General features: G+C 38.3%; 1 protein-coding gene across 4 annotated transcripts in view; it reads right to left on the bottom strand.

The window, feature by feature from the left end:
- Window positions 1-20,030, bottom strand: part of LOC113061734 (A-kinase anchor protein SPHKAP) — a 77,358-nt gene that overhangs the window by 1,448 nt on the left and 55,880 nt on the right. For 2 of the 4 annotated variants that reach the window (XM_026231122.1, XM_026231125.1), the window contains 8 exons: window positions 17,887-17,946; window positions 17,427-17,564; window positions 17,074-17,332; window positions 12,424-15,691; window positions 11,484-11,660; window positions 7,323-7,406; window positions 6,853-6,899; window positions 966-1,150 (listed from right to left, as the gene is read on the bottom strand). In XM_026231122.1, the coding sequence (XP_026086907.1) occupies window positions 966-1,150; window positions 6,853-6,899; window positions 7,323-7,406; window positions 11,484-11,660; window positions 12,424-15,691; window positions 17,074-17,332; window positions 17,427-17,564; window positions 17,887-17,946 (4,218 nt within the window). The remainder of the gene's footprint in view (window positions 1-965; window positions 1,151-6,852; window positions 6,900-7,322; window positions 7,407-11,483; window positions 11,661-12,423; window positions 15,692-17,073; window positions 17,333-17,426; window positions 17,565-17,886; window positions 17,947-20,030) is intronic. The other 2 variants (XM_026231124.1, XM_026231126.1) reach the window with 2 other exon arrangements.

Consider the following 20,030-nt stretch of genomic DNA (forward strand, 5'->3'; position numbering starts at 1 on the left):
TCAGTTCTTCACCAGCCATGAGCATCTTTATCAACAGTCACTGCAGTTATACCAGTGTTGTTTTACACTTCTTGATATTTTGAATTCGATTTTATTTTTGACTTTATTTTAGTTAAAGTATTGTTTTGTTATGGACCATACATGTTAGCACTAACATACATGCATATTTATGCATATGCATGTAACAACTAATTGCCAAAGCCATGCAGAACAAATAAAGGAAAACACACTACGTATATGGACAAAACTATAGAGACACCTGACCATTACACCAACAATAATTTTAAGGTGGACATCGATTGCAAAATTCACTTTTACATGGTGTTTTCATATAAATGTACCTTTGCAGTGTGTGGAAACAACCAACTTACAATGATAAAAATCCATTTACTTTTTTTTTTTTACCCCCCAAAATCTAAATTATGTAGCCAATTAGATTTCCTGAGCAGTATGATATCATATTGCTCAGGCCCCGCCCATGACTGTCTCGTTTTAGCATATTTCCATATGCTGTGCATTGTGCACCATTTTCTCCACACTCGAGCAGCTGTAGTGACAACATCTCATTCATTCTTTCTCTAAAAACAGTGTACTTTGTGCACTGTTAAAATGTTTTTAAATTGTATAATGCAACATTGTAGTCACATGACCTTACTGCATTCATGTTCATCAGTAACATGAGAATAATGGCCCAGATGGATTACATGGTTTTATTTATTCATCTTGTTGTTAGAATTTTCTGTTTTGATTCTGCAGGATGGATTTAAATATTGTAAAATGTAAGCAGTGTTTACTCAGTTTACCACAGCTCAGATTATTAAACTCTTATTGCTAGCTCTCACTAAAATCAAATTATATTCATAAGTATTTAACCATGAGAGCCTGGAGAACTTTATGAATGAGAAGTGCTGTGCTTGGACCTGGTTAATTATTCTGACCAATGCATGACCTCCGTTTGTCCTCACCTTAGCGAGGTTGTGCTCCTGAGTCTTTCTGAAGTAGAGCGCCGGCACGCCGAGCTCAGACGCAGCGATCCACTGCAGCGCCGCTCTCAGCTCTCCATCCACACACTCCGAATCCAGGTCAAAGTTCAGCACCAGGAGCTCGCGCTGACAGCTGCTGCCGGCTGTGGACAGACCCGACGTCACTTCTGTCAGACAAAACCAGACCGCTCACTTTCAGCCACTTCTGTGCATGCTACTCTTTAGATTTCTGTAGATCTAATATTTTGCAAGCAGAATCGACTGGAAAACATTTGCTGGTGTAAAAATGCGTAGCTTCAACAGGCATTTTTAATTTTTAATTTTAACCCTCTGGTGCTATGTGGTAATTTCTGACTGAATTTGTAAAAAAATAATAATAATAAATTAACATCCTTGGCATGGTATGAAATTTTCTAAAAGATTTGGCACTTGCTATGGGAACACACCAAGAAATTTGATTGTTGAAAAATGACAGCACTGGAAAATAATGGGAAGTCAGTTTCATCTAGTAGAAATATTACTTTTAATGGTACTGCATCCAAACAATTAGAAATAAATGAGCTTTTTCAGATATCAACATAAAATTTGGAACACATCTAGTTAAATTTATGGCTTTAATTTACTCAGTTTTAGAGTAAAACATGTTTTGGAAAATGTTTTATTGTGCATTTTTCACAAGTATATTTTATTATTTTGTATAAAGGCTAATATGAATCAGGTTTTTTAGTCACATTTCAGTAACAATGTTATTAACAATCATTGCTTATCTTATGGCACGAGCCAGTGATGAGCTGTCATCAGATGATTGATGATCTCATATGCAACTTCTTTTCCGTTTTTCGATATTATATATATATATATATATATATATATATATATATATATATATATATATATATATATATATATATTGCTGTCTCCTGAGAGTTTATTTAAACTATAATGTTACATTATGGTGCACTAATGAGTTAAAAAATGTAAATGCATTGTAAAATAGCAACAAATTAGTATTTTAGAATCATTAAGATTTAAAGATTATTATAGGTTTTTTTAACAGTTTGCTATAGTCTTCATTTTTTTTTTCATGTGTATTTTAATATTTGCTTGTTTTATTAATTTCTATATAAGTCTATATTGTTTTTATTAATTTGTATTTTTTTTAGTTCATCGCCATCTTTAAAACCAACAAAAATAAAAATTATAAAAAATAAAAACACAAACTGTTAATAAAAACTAAAAGTGACAAAATACTAGTCTTAGTATTTCCTTTTATTACAAAATTACAATTTTGTAATGGTTTTATTTTGGTTAAGCACATAACATCATAATGTACATAACGTCTTGATTGTAGACTCTGAATTTAATAAAATTATGGTATGTTTCATGGTAAGTATTGGCAATTATACAATAGTATCACTAGCTAATAGAACTGATGTCAGATCATGTTGTGATGAAATTACATTTACGGTACACCCCTAGTCCTTATGCATTTCAAATTCAAATTATAAAGGCACATTTTAGGGCAAGTTGAGGACTTTAAGTTTTTCTGTAAGATCCACTGTTCTATATGAATGTGGATCAGTGTGAATGATGAAGAGCTCAAGTGGGGCTTATTCTTCCTCCCACTTTTCTCGAGCTCCAACATTTTTCTTGGTTTTTAGCTTATCTCTTTAAATGCAATTCAAGCTGTTCTTTCTTTTTTATTCGCCTTAGTAATATTTATTTCATCATGATATCTCTATCATCAAAACATAAAGATCTGTTCCTAAACGATTCTGTCCTCTGTTTTCTTGCATCTTCCCATCCTAACACCCTCTCCTCATCCCTCCATCCCTCTCCCAGCAGGATGATGCTTTGCTGTCAGCTCCTGTGTCTGAACGTCTCTTTTGTTCTCCTGCATGTGAATGAGTCATTTGTGAGGTGTGAGTTTGTGCTGGCAATACAAAAGTCTCTTTCTCTCTCTCTCTCTCGACTCGAGCGTCTGTCCGTCTGCCAAAGACTAGAAGCACACTGAGCGATGAGGGGCAGAGGGCAAGCAGTGCTGCTGCAGTAAGACTGTACGCTGACTCAAGAGACGAGAGCACATGTGCTGTAGATGTTACTCAGATAGAGAGGTCAAAGATTAAAGGCCACTCAAATAAACAGCAGAGAGGGAAATGCAGAAAGGTCACGAGCAAGATCAACTGAATCACAACAGGGCTGTACAGAACCACATTTGTGCTGGCAATCTTAAGGAAACACTATTTTAAGACATTTGTATGTGTGAGGTAAGTTTCATTTCTGGCACTTAGAAAATCGACATAGAATAGTCTAATGTTTTGCTTTTGCCAAATCCTGAGTGCTCAAAGAGCTGCGGCGCACAATAAGCAGAGCCTAAGAAACAGAGCAGTAGAAACTGAGATGATCAAAAAAAATAAAAATAAAAAAATAAATAAAGGATATACATTATTCCCGTAATAATTTATATCACGCCAGTAGGACACAATCCACTATTAGGCTATTTAGATCAGGGGTTGACTTACGTGGGTTTTCCAGGGGTCTATTCTTAGACCATTAGAAATAATGTTAATAAAACAGGCCAAAAAGTAACATTAGTTCCTAAATAAATAACAAATAAAACAATTCTGACCTTACTCTTTTGTGCATGTTGCAATTTGACTTTTAAATAAAAGGCTTTTCCCTACAAACCAATCTTTTTAAATTCGGTTCGGTGATGTTCAGTCTTTATGGATCTATACACTACACTTTTTTTGTCAAATATTTTTAACCATATTTTCTACTATTAAACTTATTTTGTTACGTTAATATACATACTCTTATCTGAATTTAACATGCAGAGCAGATGTAAGTGATCAATGTCTTGAAAAGTTTCAACGTTATAGCAATTTGATTTTTCAAACCCTGCAATGTAAGGCTGCATGACTTAGAACTGCAAGCTGTCTGATAAAAATTGCTATTTAAAAAGCTATTAAAACACCCTTCAAGTTTCCTTGTTTGTAGGAGCACATAACATGACATCAACAATAATAATTATTAATATTCTATAACTAATCAAATTAATCTTACTGTCCTATAGGGGTGTAACGGTACGTGTATTCGTACCGGATCATTTAGGTACAGGGCTTTCGGTATGGTGCACGTGTGTACCGAATGACTGTATGCAATATTTTGTATGCGGAACATAGGTACATTTTCGTGTTTCCAAACGAACATATTAAGTGGCGGAAGTCTCCGTGTTCAGTGCAGGCGGCAAGGAAGTCGACCGGAAGTTGAAGTCGGCCGCGTGCCGCCATCTTGTAGCAGAACTTCACTTGCGTTAGCATCCCATTGACTCCCATTCATTTTGGCGTCACTTTGACAGCGAATAACTTTACATCTGAGGCGTTTAAAGACTCCGTTTGTCCATTATTTATTTCTAAAGATACACGACAATGTATAAAGGGCTCCATTACCTTCCATGTTACATTATGGCCCCGTAGAAACAGTTTTTGTAAAAAATAGGCTAACGATTGCGTCATAACCACTCGACTCTCTGTCGCATTACCGTACAGACAGGAGGAGAAGCTCGCAGGCAATTAACTTAGTATGGCGTACTGACGTTACATCTTAAAATACTATACAAAATAATTAATCAGAATACTTACTCCTGCTCACTCACGACAAAGAACTCCCCGCTTGAGCTCGCCGTCTCTGCAAGATTAACGATGGCAGTTTGCACGCACAGCTACTAAAGGATTTACATCTGTCAGACAGGTTGCTGACGTCGTCAAGCTTCGTTTGAGTCTGCGCGTCAGAAACGGAAGTGCTAAAAAACACTAAAAATGGGCTTCACTTGTCTCAATTGAGTTCCAATGGGGTCGCTGTGTCCATTTCTTTTACTGTCTATGGTTCAGCGCAAATCCCACCCTGCAGCTGATTCTAAGGCCGGCGACACACTGGCTGTGTGGCGTGAGCCTACGTTTCTGCTGCGTGTCAGTTGCGTGGCGGCTGCTTCGCGTTTTCTGTGTCTTTACACACCAGAATCGTGCCTGAGGCGGCGCTGGCGTGCTGCTCCTTTTGTAGGTGACATAGAGGGAGACTGCCAACAGACCAGGATCTTGTCTTCACGACAAAAATATCTATACTTCATGTTGAGCATAAATATAAAGCCTATTGATAAAGGACACCGTCAACAGTTTTGATGGCAAAATAGACTATGTTTGACAGGTGCAATATCCCAGTGTGTCACTGGCCTAATGTTTTCAAGAGGCATCGCACGAGTGTGAACATCACTACAACTAGGAAAAAAAACGATTGTAATTCAAACGCAGCTCCCATCGGCATTCAAAGACCTTTGCTCTTAATTCTGATCGGTCCAACGCAATAACAAAATCTGAGCAGGTCTAAAAACTGAAACTGTTGATGCTGCACTTTACACTTGGGAAAAGTTTTATATATATATATATATATATATATATATATATATATATATATATATATATATATATATATATATATCTATATATATCTATATCTATCTATCTATCTATATATATATATATATATATATATATATATATATATATATATATATATATATATATATATATATATATATATATATATATATATATCAAATATGAGCAGGCCTACAAGCTGGGATTGGTAATGCTGCACTGTAATCATAATTATTTATTTATATTTTTTATAATTTTTTTATTATATGATATTGGTTTGAGACTGAGAGTATTTTATTTAGTGGAGAACTTTGCAGCAGTATTTTATTTCTTATTCTTTTTTATTTTATATATATTTTATTAAAAAGTATTAAAAAAAAAGTGTAAACAAATTGTTAAAAAAATGTATAGTAATAAACAACCTGCAGTTTAATGTTTGCATTTCTTTCCCTTACTGTACCGAAAATGAACCGAACCGTGACTTTAAAACCGAGGTACGTACTGAACCGTGATTTTTGCGTACCGTTACACCCCTACTATCCTAACATTTGATTTGTCATTAAAAAGTATTTAAGGAAAACAATAATATAATTTTTTGTTTATTTGTTTGTTTGTTTACAGTGTACAATTACAATGCTAATATTTATGGCCCCGTCTTCATTTTCAAATATCAAACATTCAAGCTTTTTTTTGGCAGAAAACTGCAGGGAGCTTTTAAAGCTTCTCTTTGTTGACAACTGCTCAAGTGTTTCTCAAGCATGGGGAGATGGTTGGCACATGTTGTGTTCCCAAAGACATGTTAAATGACCCAAACTCAGAGCGGATGCAGAGATGGGTTCATGTGGAGCAGCATTTACTGTGAACCGAGCCACTCTGAGATGCAGCAAACACCTGCAGATCACGACCTGCTCATGTGTAAAGGAACACAGTAGCACATATATTGATCGAATTCATTCACAGCCTTTGCATGATGTTGGTTTTATTTTGACTAATCTCGCAGGCTATTGCAATTTACAGTCCGACATGTTAACTCTAGAAGTGGCTGAAAGCCTAGTGCATTTAAATAATTACATTCAGTAACTCCCAAAGTCAAGGTCTATCCTATCTTACATTTGCATGAAGAACATCTAAAGTTGAAAAAGTATCTCATCGAGGGCACCAAGTGAGCCTCTGGTGCCCCCTAAAAATCTAAAAATCCTCATTCACAGAGAAATAACATGAAGTTCATTCTTGAGAAGAACATGTAGCATTTATATAAAAGATCAGACTGACAGAAAATGAGAAATGCAAACTGAATACATTAGCGCAGAAGTGTGAAGAGCAGTGATTTCCTTTCAACTCCAAACACAGTTGTGAAGTTCCAGCCATGAATGATCTTGCATTCAGATGTGTATGTGTGCATGCAGAGGGTTGTAAGAGGACGTGTCACTCACCGTCCGTCTGATCCTGACAGTGTGACGCCTTCCTCTCTCTGTCCTCGCTGCAAACAGACACACTATCATTATCACGCTGTACAGAGCAATGCTGGCCTTGTTCCAGACGCCTCATGGAGCCTTTCAGGGGCCACTCATCTAATAAGAGCTCAAAATAGTAAATGACTGAAGGCTTTTGCCGACAAAGCCCATTACAACTGCCCATGTTTGAGACGGTTCCCAGACACGTCAAACTGAGCACATTTACATACTTGTAGAAGAAGCTATCGCTCTAGTATGACAGAATGTGATCCAAGTTTGACCCAAATTTCTTGTGCTCTAACTGTGGCCATAACCTCTGGAGGGGAGCTGCAGACGTAAGGATTTGGACAGCACTCTGGGATATAGATGAGTGCTTAACAGCCATTAGCTCTGCTGCTCTGAGCAAGTTTCTCGAAGTGTGCCGCAGTTAGCGTGTTGCTGTTGGATACCTGATTAGGTTGCTGGAGATGGAGTAGTCTAGAAAGCCCTCCAGGTCTGCCAATCCCAGACTAGAAGCGCTGCTGTTCCCATTTCTGAAACACACAGATGAGCACATAAAAAGATAAATGTGTAGCAGGACACTACCAGTCAAAGGTTTGGAATAATTATGACTTTTTAATGTTTTTGAACGCTTTTTGCATAGTTGCACTGATTTGATAAAAACAACAACAACAAACAACAAAAACACAATAATATTGTGAAATACTTTTACAATTTAAAAGAGCTGTTTTCTATTTGAATATATTTTAAATGGTATTCTTGCAATGGCAAAGCTGAATTTTCAGCATCATTACTCCAGTGTTCAGTGTCCTTCAGAAATCATTCTAATATATGACCTGGAGCACAAAAGCAGTCTTAATGTGCTGGGGTATATTTGCAGCAATAGCCAAAAATAAATTGTATGGGTCAAAATTATAGATCAAGTCAAGTCAAGTCACCTTTATTTATATAGCGCTTTAAACAATATACATTGCGTCAAAGCAACTGAACAACATTCATTAGGAAAACAGTGTGTCAATAATGTAAAAATGCATTTTTTATTCCAAAAATCATTGGGATATTAAGTAAAGATCATGATCCATGAAGATATGTTGCAAATTTTCTACTATAAATATATTCAAACTTATTTTTTGATTAGTAATATGCATTGCTAAGAACTTCATTTGGACAACTTTAAACGTTGTTTTCAGAATTTTAGTTTTTTTTTTTATACCTTCAGATTCCTGGTTTTCAAATAGTTGTATCTCAGCCAAATATTGTCCAATCCTAATAAACCATACATTAATAATGTATTAATAATGCTAATTTATATCAATGTTGAAAACAGTTAAAAATCCCACCAGTCACAATAGTGACCGTAAAAAAGGTTTTCATTTATAAAGCTCTAAAAACCTTTGCATTCCTGCAAATATGGAAAAAAAGGTCTCAATGAAATATGTGAAGTCACATGATTAATGCAAACTGTCACATGACCAGAGCAGTTAAAATCCGGTTTGTACCATAATAAGCTCCAAAACGAAAGGCTAGTAAAGTATGTTAACATAAGTATATGACAAAGATTTTTTGTCATCTTTAAGGTGTCTAGTATTAATATATTCATTGACAATAATTCAGTTTTGTTGATTGATGTCACAGAATGAGTAAACATGTGGATGGTCACAATATTGACTGGTGGTATAACAGTGGATGTAGGTATATAATATAAATCCAGTTGCAGTTGTTGGTGAAGGTTGCACTAAAATGTTGCAATGAATAAATATTGCACTAAATTAAGAGTTCACATGTTACAAATAAGTTACAGTACTGATGTTGTAATACTGGTAGCACTAATAAACAACTAATGGTTGTATTTTTTAATAGTATTCTTAACAGTGTTGTTTTTTTGTTTTTTTTCCATGCATAATAATAACCCTAGAATGTGATCAAACTGTTTAAATTAGCTGGGCTAAGATATATAACTATTTTTTTTGTGATAGCAGAGATGTGTTAAGTCAGTATACCCACTATCCCACCGGCCACAGTTGTGACTTACCATGAAACACAATTTTCCACGCACTTTAAAAAAAAAAAAATTATATATTATAAAAATTATATATACACCTACACACACACACACACAAATTAATATTCTTTAATGAAAGTTCAAAAGAACATATCAGTTTAATGCATCCTTGCTATATAAGAGTATTACTTACCTCAAACCTTTGAATGGATTCAACATTGATAATAATCAGAAATGTTTCTTGAGCATTAAATCAGCATATTAGAGTGATGTCTGAAGGATCATGTGACACTGAAGACTGGAGGAATGATGCTGAAAACTCAGCAGTGCATCACAGGAAATAATACATTTTTTAAAATATATTCAAATAGAAAACTTTTTTTATTAATATAATAATATTCCACAATATTAAGTTTTTTATTGATCAAATAAATGCAGCATTGGCTTCTTTCAGCAACATTAAAAAGCATTAAAAAGTGTTCCAAATTTTGACTGGTGCTCTTTCTCTTTCTATGTTTCTCTTGTTGGACCTTTAAGGCTGTGAACAATGCAGAAGCTACAAGTTTTCTCAGCGATGATCACCAAGCCGTGGACAGCAGCGGATCTTGGAGTGGAGCGAGTAGACATGAACATTAGCATGAGATTCATTAGCATGGACATCACCGGCAAGTAAATGCCAGCTGATGACTATGAACGTGAGACACCTGTGCCCATACCAGCAACAGCCGGGAGAACAAGCAGAGAGTAAGCTTTCCCCCTGACAGGGCAGAAAGACAATGAAGTGGGGGTTAAAGCCAGATGGAGGCGAATGGCCGGATACCCAGACTCGGGTAAGTGAGGATGGCGTTGAGTTGGCGCAGGTTGGGAAGCGTTGGTGAGTGTGGCAGGCTGGGCATGATTCAATCAGCAAGAGGGACTCGCACACCCATTACATCCTTTTCATTCTAGAGTCAACAGGATGTGACATATGACACCTGCCTGTCAGTGTGGGGCACATCCTGTCAGGACTTTAAGCACTGGCTGCTGTGTCTTTAGACGAAAGCTCTGCTCCAGACTCCAGTCATGCTGTCAGAGCCGTTTACTCACACAGCTGTGCTGGACTAGACTCACAAATGGAATCACTCTCACTTCTGAGAGTTACACTAGCTCAGGCACTGGCTTAGGGTGTGTTTATATATGTGTGTGTGTGTGTGTGTGTGTGTATGGAAGGAAATAGTCCGATGTGAAAACAAATGGGTCATTCCTGTTATGCAGAACATTTTCATGTCTCTATCTTATATACTTTAACACATAGCATTTAATATATAGTTTTTATTCAAATGTATTTCACTTTAATTGGAGTAAGTACATTAAGTTAAACTAAATGTAAACGAGAACTGCTGCCTTTGCAACTATCTGAAATAAAAAAACTTTTTTTTTTATATTTTATTTTATTTCAGTTAATGCTTATTTAATGTCAAGTAACAAAAATATTTTTTAGTTAACCACACTAACCCTGGTTTAAATTGATTGCTTTTCTTACTTGAGTAGATATTGCCATTTTCCCCATATACTGTAAATAACTATTTATTGACATATATCAGATCTTTCATAATTTTTTTATTTATTTTTTTTTACTTCTCCAATCAAAAGGTTTCAAATAAATCATTTACAGGCATGGTTTATTCCAATATTGTTTTTTCTATGTCCTCAACTTTGCTTCCACTTTTGTAATAATTTCTTAATGACATTCTCTTCTACAAAGCGACATTATATTTTGTGGAAAAACAACACATAACACTTGATTATAATTTATTAGCAAAGGATTTGATTCCGGTTAATTAAACAATCCATATATTTGTTTCAATTACTACATAACACAATCAGGACTTCAAAAGATGGTTAAGAAAACAATCCAAATGTTCAAAGCTTCATGTAAGCTAACTCGAAATTAACTATATTTGCACCCTTTTGTTCTGTGAGATATCTTTAATTCATTTTCTTGCCACTGTGTAAATAATTACATTAAAATGAATCAAGTTCTTCGGTGTAAGCAGAGCACTACTGATAATCTGGTATAAACTATAAATCACAACACCAGGATATTCATTTTCTAAAACTAACTGAACTCAAAAAGTGTCGCATAACAGTAATGACAGCAACATCTAGTAATATTTTTTTGTTATATTTATTACAATACTGTATGTGCATGTCTCGACAAGCCATCAAATCTCATTCTGTATCACTATGTCTGTGCATTTGAGTGATCAACAGGAATTAAGGGCAACAGCTACAGACTTTAAAGATAACATCATTATGTGAGTGTCTGGCTGATGACTAATCACACAAGCCACATCACATTAATATCAATTAAGATATGTCAAAACTGTTATATTAGTTATACAGTGAGGGCAAAGTTAGTGCTTTAACACTTAGCTCTCGTCAGAGATCTAATTAAATCAATTGCTAATGTAAAGATGAGAGAAGCAGGCTCGCATATGGGTGCTACACTGTGCTCTGGACATGCCCAGCACTGTCAAGACTTGCATCTAGCACATGTAGCTTAATGGAAAGCCAAATGGAGAAGCACACTGTCCAGCAAGGCATGATGGTCTACCGGAAGACTGACCCCTCGCTTAGCTGGATAAAGCTACTGGTGGTCTCCTCCTGGGGGTCATCTTCAGGGACAATTTGGGCCCAGCTGCCTGAGCCACTTTCCTCACTGCTAGCGCTGAGAGAGCGTCGCTCCACCTCCACACCTGCAGAGGGCGCTGTGGCCACTGAGGAGGCCCTGTCTTTGTCACTGCTTAGGGGGTAAAGACGACACATGGCAAACCTGCAGTGTCACAATGAGCCAGTAATTCTACTTGATGACTGATCCTGAGGCAGCAGCTGATGATCTTTTCTATGTAAAAATGCTCTTTATTTTTAATTTGCTAACTTTGCCCCAAAGTGTCTATCGCTGCCCAGAGCCTGGGTCAAGAAAAGTAAAAATCAAGGGAACATAGGTAAAACCTATTTTTCCAATTTATTTATTCATTTTTTAGCAGTGTAGAAAATTGTCGTTAAAAATTGGTGATCCAGTGGAGAACCACTTTGCAGAGATCTGCTATTTGGATATATAAACACCATGTATGACAATACATGAAGCAAAATGTTTTATCTGTGTTAATCTGCTGAAAACGTCTAAAAAAGAAGTCATGAATTGAGAATTCTTCATGATCTAGAAGAGGTCACTGTACTTTAGGAAATCACTAAGTTTCGAAACATGCTTTTTAGTCCACAAAACAGCTTTTATTGAAACCAAGCTGCCAGAACTACTCATTTTGTACTTCCTTTTCTTCATTATGTAATAAAGGTTAATACATCAGCACAAGATTGCCTTGACAGGCACAAACCAAAGCCTACTTCATCATTCTCTCTTTGGTCCACCATTTGTGCATTCTTTCTCTCACCCCCCCCCCCCCCCCCAACTTTACTCTTACACACATTTTGCTGTGAGCAGTTATAAGAATTAAGACTTAACCTCTGAAAGAATAAAGGTTGTGGGTGCTTTTATGTAGACTTACCTGTTTTTGTTTGCTGTTTCATTCTCTTTGCCACTTTGTGGCTGGATCTGATGGGGTGCTTCTGTGTGGTGGAGCTCAATCCTCCCCCTGTCTTCTGAGGCCTCTTCTCTTTGATCTGGTTCAATGTGGATCAAGGGTACCTCCCTCTGTCCACGCCATGCTTGCCTCACACAGGACGAACTGTGAGAGCTACCACTATTTTCTTGATGCTCTATACTTGGCCGGTTTCCACTATTTTCACGACGAGAATGTTTAAAGCCATGTCTCCTTTCTCCAACTGGAACCTGTGGCTTACAAGCAGTCACAATGGCATCCTGCTGGCCTCCAAGCAGGAATTTGCCACTCTCTACGATGTCTGCCGCTAGACGGTTAGCAAAGAGCTGAACATGTGGTTGGAGGTCTGCTGAATCGAGCTCAATACTGTCCTCGGAGGGCTCCGCAATGATCTTATTCTTGCGCATTAGAGACTCGATAGAGCTGGCCCAGGTTTCATGAATTAGCATGTCCGTGATTTGGTCCGTTTGGCCACGCTTATACAAGCATGAATCTGACTTGCAGAGTCCCGTTGATGACACAGAGTTGGTTGGATAGATGTTGAGCGAGTCCCTGTGTACATTTCGTGCAAAACCATCAAATGAATTGGCCTTGATGGGTGAATTTACACTTAGTCTGGAATCTGAGGATCTCCTGTCAGGAACAGACGACTGACGGATACAAAATGGGGTTCTGGGAGACGGGGGTAATAGGTTATTACTCCACTCTTTGGTCTTGGTCAGACTGTAGTCCATGTTCTCTTTGTCCATGTCTCTCAGCATGAAGCGATAAAACTCCTCAGTGATACTCTCAGTACTGGACTGCTTAGAGAGACAAGATGATGTGCGCACATTGAGGTGTCCATTTTTTTTACTGGCAGCTTGCTGAACAGCTGCTGCAAGGATGTTGCTGGCATTTTTTCCAGCATAGTAGTCCAGTAGAAGGTCAAACTCTCGACCTTCTGTCTCCATCTGGTTAAACATAAACTGAGAGAACTCATCCGTAATGCTCTCACAACTGGACTGCTTGGAGATGGAGCTACCTCTGCTTAAATTATTCCCAAGCCGGTTTCCCGGTCCCAAAGTGTTTGAAGTTCGAGAGGGATCTGCATCCTCCTCTGGAATGCTCTCATAGCTCGATGGTTTCCCCCTGCTGCTCCACCTTTCACACTGTAGGCGGCTGCGAGATGACTGTTCAGATTTGGAAGTGTCAATCACACTCAGTTCTGGACAGTTCATTATCCTGGCTGTTACCTCTGATGCAAAGAGTGCAAATGGATCAGAGGTGGTAGGTTCGTCTAGATTGACTGTTTCGTCCACGACGCGGTTGACCAGGCGCTCCATGAGTTCAGGCTGTTCTTCGGTTTTACGTTTGATTTCACTGAGACGTGGAGGTCTGTGTTTCTTGGTGACTGCGGTGCCATTTTGTGCCTCTTTCCGGCGGAGGGCTACGGCTGTGCGGCAGGGCAAAAGCAGTCCCTCATGACCTTCCAATCCACCCTTTAAAGCGCAGAACCACGGCTGCTTTCCACTCGAGTTCTCCAGGCATATCGCTGCCAGCTCTGTAGCCATGGAGACCACTGTGGTCGCCAAGTCTTCAGCAAAGCATGTGACAGGAGTTTTGGACTCACATGAATCCATTTTAAGTGCCACAAGTGCTCCTGAAGAGGATGATAAAGACTGCTTCCTGGTCTCACTCTCTCCTCCTGCCCTCCCTCGTGTAATGTGAAGTGGAGAGCTTTCAGCTGAAGGGAGCACAGAGTCTGTGTTCTTGTCAGTCTTGCCCAGCTGCCATTGCAGGTCAAATTGCTCTTTGACCAGAGGTGCAGTCACTCTGTTTAGAGTAAGTCTGTAAGGTTCTTTCTGTTTTAGCTCATTTTCTCTCTCATCCTGTACATACTTATGCTCTCTCTCTGTTTTCCCTATGAGTGCAGACAACGTCTCCACACTGCTTTGCCTTTCCCCATGATTATAAGCCTGGCTATATTTTGAAATGTCATTGATTTTCATTGATGTTACACATAAGACATCAAAGAGCAATTTATCCACACAATCCAAGAGGAAACCTTCAATGTTTGGGGCATCTTTTCCTGGACCCTCAAGCTCTTTTCTCTTCTCAGCCTTCTCAAGGGCATACTGAAAGATATGATCTGATATTTCCTGGGTAAAATGATCAAGATCCTGTTGCTCCTGATAGAGCCTTCTTGAATTTGTGATGCCATCCACTATTTTGTTATGTGTGGTCTCAAGGAAGTTTGCAACACTTGAGTAACTTTGTCTGTGGGTGAGTACAGCTGAAGCTTCCCTGAGGAGAACTTCAGCAACATTGGCTCTGAAGGACTCAACACTGGTACCCTCTGCAATACTACAGTGGAGAGGAACTGCAGTTGAAGCTTGGGCAACTGACAGAAGTCCCATAGAGGCAGAGTACATGTCTGTCGAGTCGTCATTATCCCCAGAGTCATCTGCAAGATCTACTGCGGCTACGGCACCAACAACCTGAGACATTCCACATACTGCGGAGGAAAACAAATACTCTCCTTGTTCGGTCTCACTCTCTTCTTCTTCATTCTCACACTCATCATCTTCTCCTGACTCCAGTGTGAGTTGTTCTGTGACCTGAGGGGTGGTAATGGTACCAATGACACTCGCAGCACATGCCAAAGCTATTTCTACTGGCTTAGTGGCATGACCAATTGCTGAGTTGTGCTTGGGGTGACTTCCATGCTTCATTTTGGCATCGTTTACTCTATCATGCTCTGATGTTCCATGTGACTGAGTTTCTGGCCACTCTGTTACCTCCTCACTGTTGTCAGGACTCTGGACAATCACGATTTTAGGAAGTTCAAAAGAGCAGGCTCGAGCCCTCAGTGGCTCTTCACTGGAGTGGCTTACTTCACTTGAGTGCTGCGAGGTGGTGGACACACTCACAGCTGCCTCTGTGACAAAAGAAGGTTCATCTTGTGACAAATGAATAAAAGCATCCTGCAGGACTGACTCAGCCAGATTGGTGGCATAGTGACCGGCTGACTCACTAGTGTGATGATTTACTTTTTTTGGGGTAGCAGGTGGGCCTCTTGAGGAGGCAGAATATGTTCTCGAAAGCCTTTGGGAGTTGGAAGAGTTGCAGAGGGTCTCAGAGTCCTCACTATCCTCTCTCTCTATTTCACTCCTCCTTCGAGCGTGGGCTGCTCTTAACACCTTAACCGACTCGGGCATGATAGAAATCTCAGGATCTGCAGAAAGAAAGACATGTGGCAGGGTTGATGAGGAATATGGTGGGGGGTACAAAGAGAGAGAGGAAATAGATTAAAATGGTCTCTGAAAATGGTTTTATAATCCAACACAAAAAGTCAAATTTAATGCACATGTAAATGAAGCCCATTCACAAGCCAAGTCAGAAATTAGTCTTACAAAAAGAAAGACAAGATATGAGGAAGAGTGAGTGAAAATAAAGGACAAAACTGAGAAAGGGCGTAAAAAGTACCAAGATCTATCCGCTCCTGTCGCCTGCTATGTTCAATGTATATCGTGAGGGTCCAGTCAGAGCTATTCAGAGCACAATGTTGTATTTGTATCAGTTTTTCCTTTTCCATAATCAAGACAATACAAATGCAGATCCCTTTCTTGGCAGATCTGATTATGAATATTATATTGTCTTTGAGGAGAGCATAACCCTCACAGAGTGTTACTTCTAATTTCATATGAGAGATTAATTATAGACTAGCCCAGCAGAGCCCAGTGTGTCTTGTCTCTTTAATATTAGACTTGGGGTGAGTATGGCCGCATGTAGACATTCATGGGTTAGGCTTACTGTTAGAGGCCAAAGCAGTAGCACAGAATAATGCAAGGCAAACAAGCTTTCCGATATGCACAATGGAAATGCACAAGACATTTTGGGGACAGTGCTTCTTTGTTGGAGAATCATCCATGGCATATTCCCAAAAACAACCTTCATAAAATGTTTTGGTATTCTTCCCATTTGTTTCTCTTTTCGTTTCACACACATACTCATTAACATAGACTGAAGTTAATTAATTGTTTCACTGCTGTATGTTCTTGTGCATCCATGCTGTTGCTTGGTTACTTTGTATCTAAACAAGTATAGCAGATTGCAGTTCTGATTAAGATTATTATAACCAGTGCAACCTAGACAAAAGTCCGGATCCAAATTATTTCCAAAGGCAAAACTAAAGACTTTATTAATATGCTATTTATGGAATGAAATTTATGTGACATGCTCAAATTGTTTTGAAAACCATAATCTCATTGGTAGCGACTAGGGCTAAATCCTGTTACTAAACTAAGCAATAGCCTCGGGGTGGAAACACTCCCATACAGTCCTCCAAATAGGGCCACTCTTATCGAAGCAGGCTCACAGATACCAAGAAAACGTAAATGGCTGAATGCTCTTTCAGCCATAATTCAAGCAATTTTCCATCTCTATTCACAAGGTGGACTGGAGGAAAAATGCAGTGAAAGTTGAGTTTTCTCATTACATACGCACAACAAGGATATAGAAAATACCATTCAGAAGATAAGATATGGAATTTTAATGAGATTGCTGACTGGATTTCTGGATGGAACTGGATTTCTGGGTTGACTGGGAGATGGATACCATTTCTGAATGGATCCTCCTCGCTGTCTTCCCCAAGCTGTTCAGAGGCAGTGAGGAAGTCTTCTTCTATGGATGACACAGAGCGGTTGGTGTCATCCTCAGCAGCCCGCTGACCAGCCAATCGGCCATGCCTCTGCCTCTCTTGCCCTGACTGTAGTCCAATCAGGAATTTGTTGATCTCAAAAATGACACTGTTGGTTTGGGCTGGGCGGCGGCCACAGGAACAATGCACCAGACAGACATCCACTGTTCTCTGGCTCTGAGATACACACATAAACACAAACACAGGTCAACCAGGCAGACTGTAAGCTGTAAAATTATGTCAGTTGTTCTGGTCTGTATTCATATCTTACCTGTGGGTGGCTGGGGTCATGCTGGCAGGAGTCCGGTGACTCTAGGCTGCTGAGAAGCAGAATCTCATTTTCTTTGGGTTGCCGAACTCCGAGAGACTCAATTAACTGTGGCAGCTCTGGGCACACTGAGGCTAGTTTCTGTGGGGAAATGTATGCTTATATTCAAGTCACATAAATGTGGGTCTTTGCTTGCATTATCTTGGTAATTTGTGTTGTTTCTAATTTCCCTTTTAATTAGATGAAACATTGTTTATGTCGTACGCTAATGAAATGATGTTAGACATGTTTGTTATTAACTTTAAATGAATTAGAAATGGGAGGATGGAGGGGGTAGATATTTATTTGGATATTGATGAAATGTCAACTGGTAATGTTTATTGCTTACAATATTGCAGATGTTTCCATTCAAAACAACCTATGTTTTTTATAGCAGTATATGCATGCAGGGAGAATCTCCCACCTTAACATAGCTTTCGTCATGCTGATCAGGAGTATGTCTGTCCAGGTTTACGAAGCAAATCTGGGAAGAGATAAGCTGAGCTTAGAGAAAAAAAACTGAAAAGTAAAGTACAAACACACAACAGCAGCACTGGAAATCTTCTCATCTCCCGCGGCTTTCGAATGTCATGCTCCATTCCGCATTTTCATCTCTTTCATTTACAACATGCCAAATCTTCTGCAGCGTTGCCTGAAAGTAACATATTTGCTATGAATGCAGTGAATAATGTCTCAGGTCCACAGATTTTCAACCAGTTTTGTTTTGCTACAAAGTCAGTAGTATATGAAAATGAAAAATGTGTATTGTTTTCTCAATGTTACCAGCACATTTGTCTGCTAAAGTTCACCGGATGACACAAAAATGTGTAATTTTATGTCAAATGGTGCACTTTTGACAGCTCCAGGCTTTTGATAAACTTACACATCAAACATCTGCATTTTTGTATACCAGATAATTGTATACCAGATCAAGATAAAAAAAAAAAAATCAAGATGAAAAAAAATCTGCTGCATAGACAGTCAAGTTTGATTTAAAGCCCATCTTGCCAGCGGTGAATTACCCAGTAAAATGTTAGTCTTATCCTCTCACAAAGCTACCGTTGGGCTTCAGAAGACTTAAAGTGTACATGTCACACAGACCATTTCATGGCAATTTTAAGTTGATCACTATGAACTGCCATCAAAATAACGGTCACTTCCACTAACAAAAAAGCATACAGGTTTAGAGTGGCAAAAGGTTGAGTAACTAAGCCATAGCATATAAAAAGATTTGTCTCCTTTTCGCTCATGTTTACACAGCTTGAACAGCACTTAATATCATTTATTTATCACTCTTCACTGTTAAACAAGGCTTTCTGGCTCTCTTTTTTTCTTCTGTGTTCATCTCACATCACTCTATTCACTTGACATCATTTTGATTTTGAGAGTTTTAAATGGTTCTTCAGCGTGGGGACACACTGACTCTTCCACATACACACACTCACACATACCATGATGACTCATAGATGTCTTAAAAGCATATCATGTTGCTAGACACATTTATTTCAAATGTGTCCTTGTGGATGTGTGTGTGTGTGTGTGTGCGCTCTTCTTTAACTCTTAATTTAAAACACTTAAGATCACATTAGTGACAAATGTCTTTGGAATCTGTACGTTTCTCTGAGCAAGGATGGATTTCACCCTCAGGTACAACAGATGTAGCAATTCATCTCTCTTATTCCAGCTGCTGGCTCTTAATGCAACAGTAAATGACCTAGTGCATCCATAAGGGTTTATATACTAAGTGTATAAAGTATGTTAATAGTTCTCGCCTGAGGACTGCATCTGCTATTGAAAGATAGACAATAACAGCAAGAGAGAGAGAGAGAGAGAGAGAGAGAGAGAGAGAGAGAGAGAGAGAGAGAGAGTAACCTGCCACAATAACTGTCATATTCACATAAGAACGGATCTTGCGCTGGAGGTTTGGAGCGTCTCAGCTGTCAGGAGGCACTATTAATGTATTGTGGTGCTGATAGGTGGCTCAGTTACTGCTTTTTTCTGACACACAGGTCTAAATAAACAAATAAATAAAAAAACACAATGTGCATTCTTAAAATAAATCTAATTAGATGTTTTTTTTTTTTAAGGTGATATGCATTGTGCTTGCAAAAAATGCTACCACAATATTAAGGTGCCGGTTTGCGATTATTCTGTATGGTTGCTAAGATGACTTTGCTAGGCGACTGTTAGGGTGTTCTGAGTAGTTGCTAGGTACCATTTTTAGAGAGGTAATTAGCTTGTTTATGATACAGCAAGTGACACAATGGTTGCTGTTTGTCATTAACATGCAATGTAAAATAAAGCATGTTTTTAAAAATAAAATTGAGGAAATATCATGTTTGGAAAAAATATTTATGACTGGTTATGTTATAAATTTAAACAAATAAGGTCATTTTGTACTGTAAAAATTTAGTTAAACACGATGTACTAAAAATAGTAAAACTGAATAACTATTATTATTTTTTAATCAAAAACTATATTAACAATGGCAAAAACACGCAACTGAATTACTAAACTTACTTTTAACAATAATTAAAAACAAAATGGAAAATATAAACATAAAAACAA

The sequence above is a fragment of the Carassius auratus genome, chromosome 43 (genome assembly GCF_003368295.1).
Source record: "Carassius auratus strain Wakin chromosome 43, ASM336829v1, whole genome shotgun sequence".
In the NCBI taxonomy this organism is placed as follows: Eukaryota; Metazoa; Chordata; class Actinopteri; order Cypriniformes; family Cyprinidae; genus Carassius; species Carassius auratus.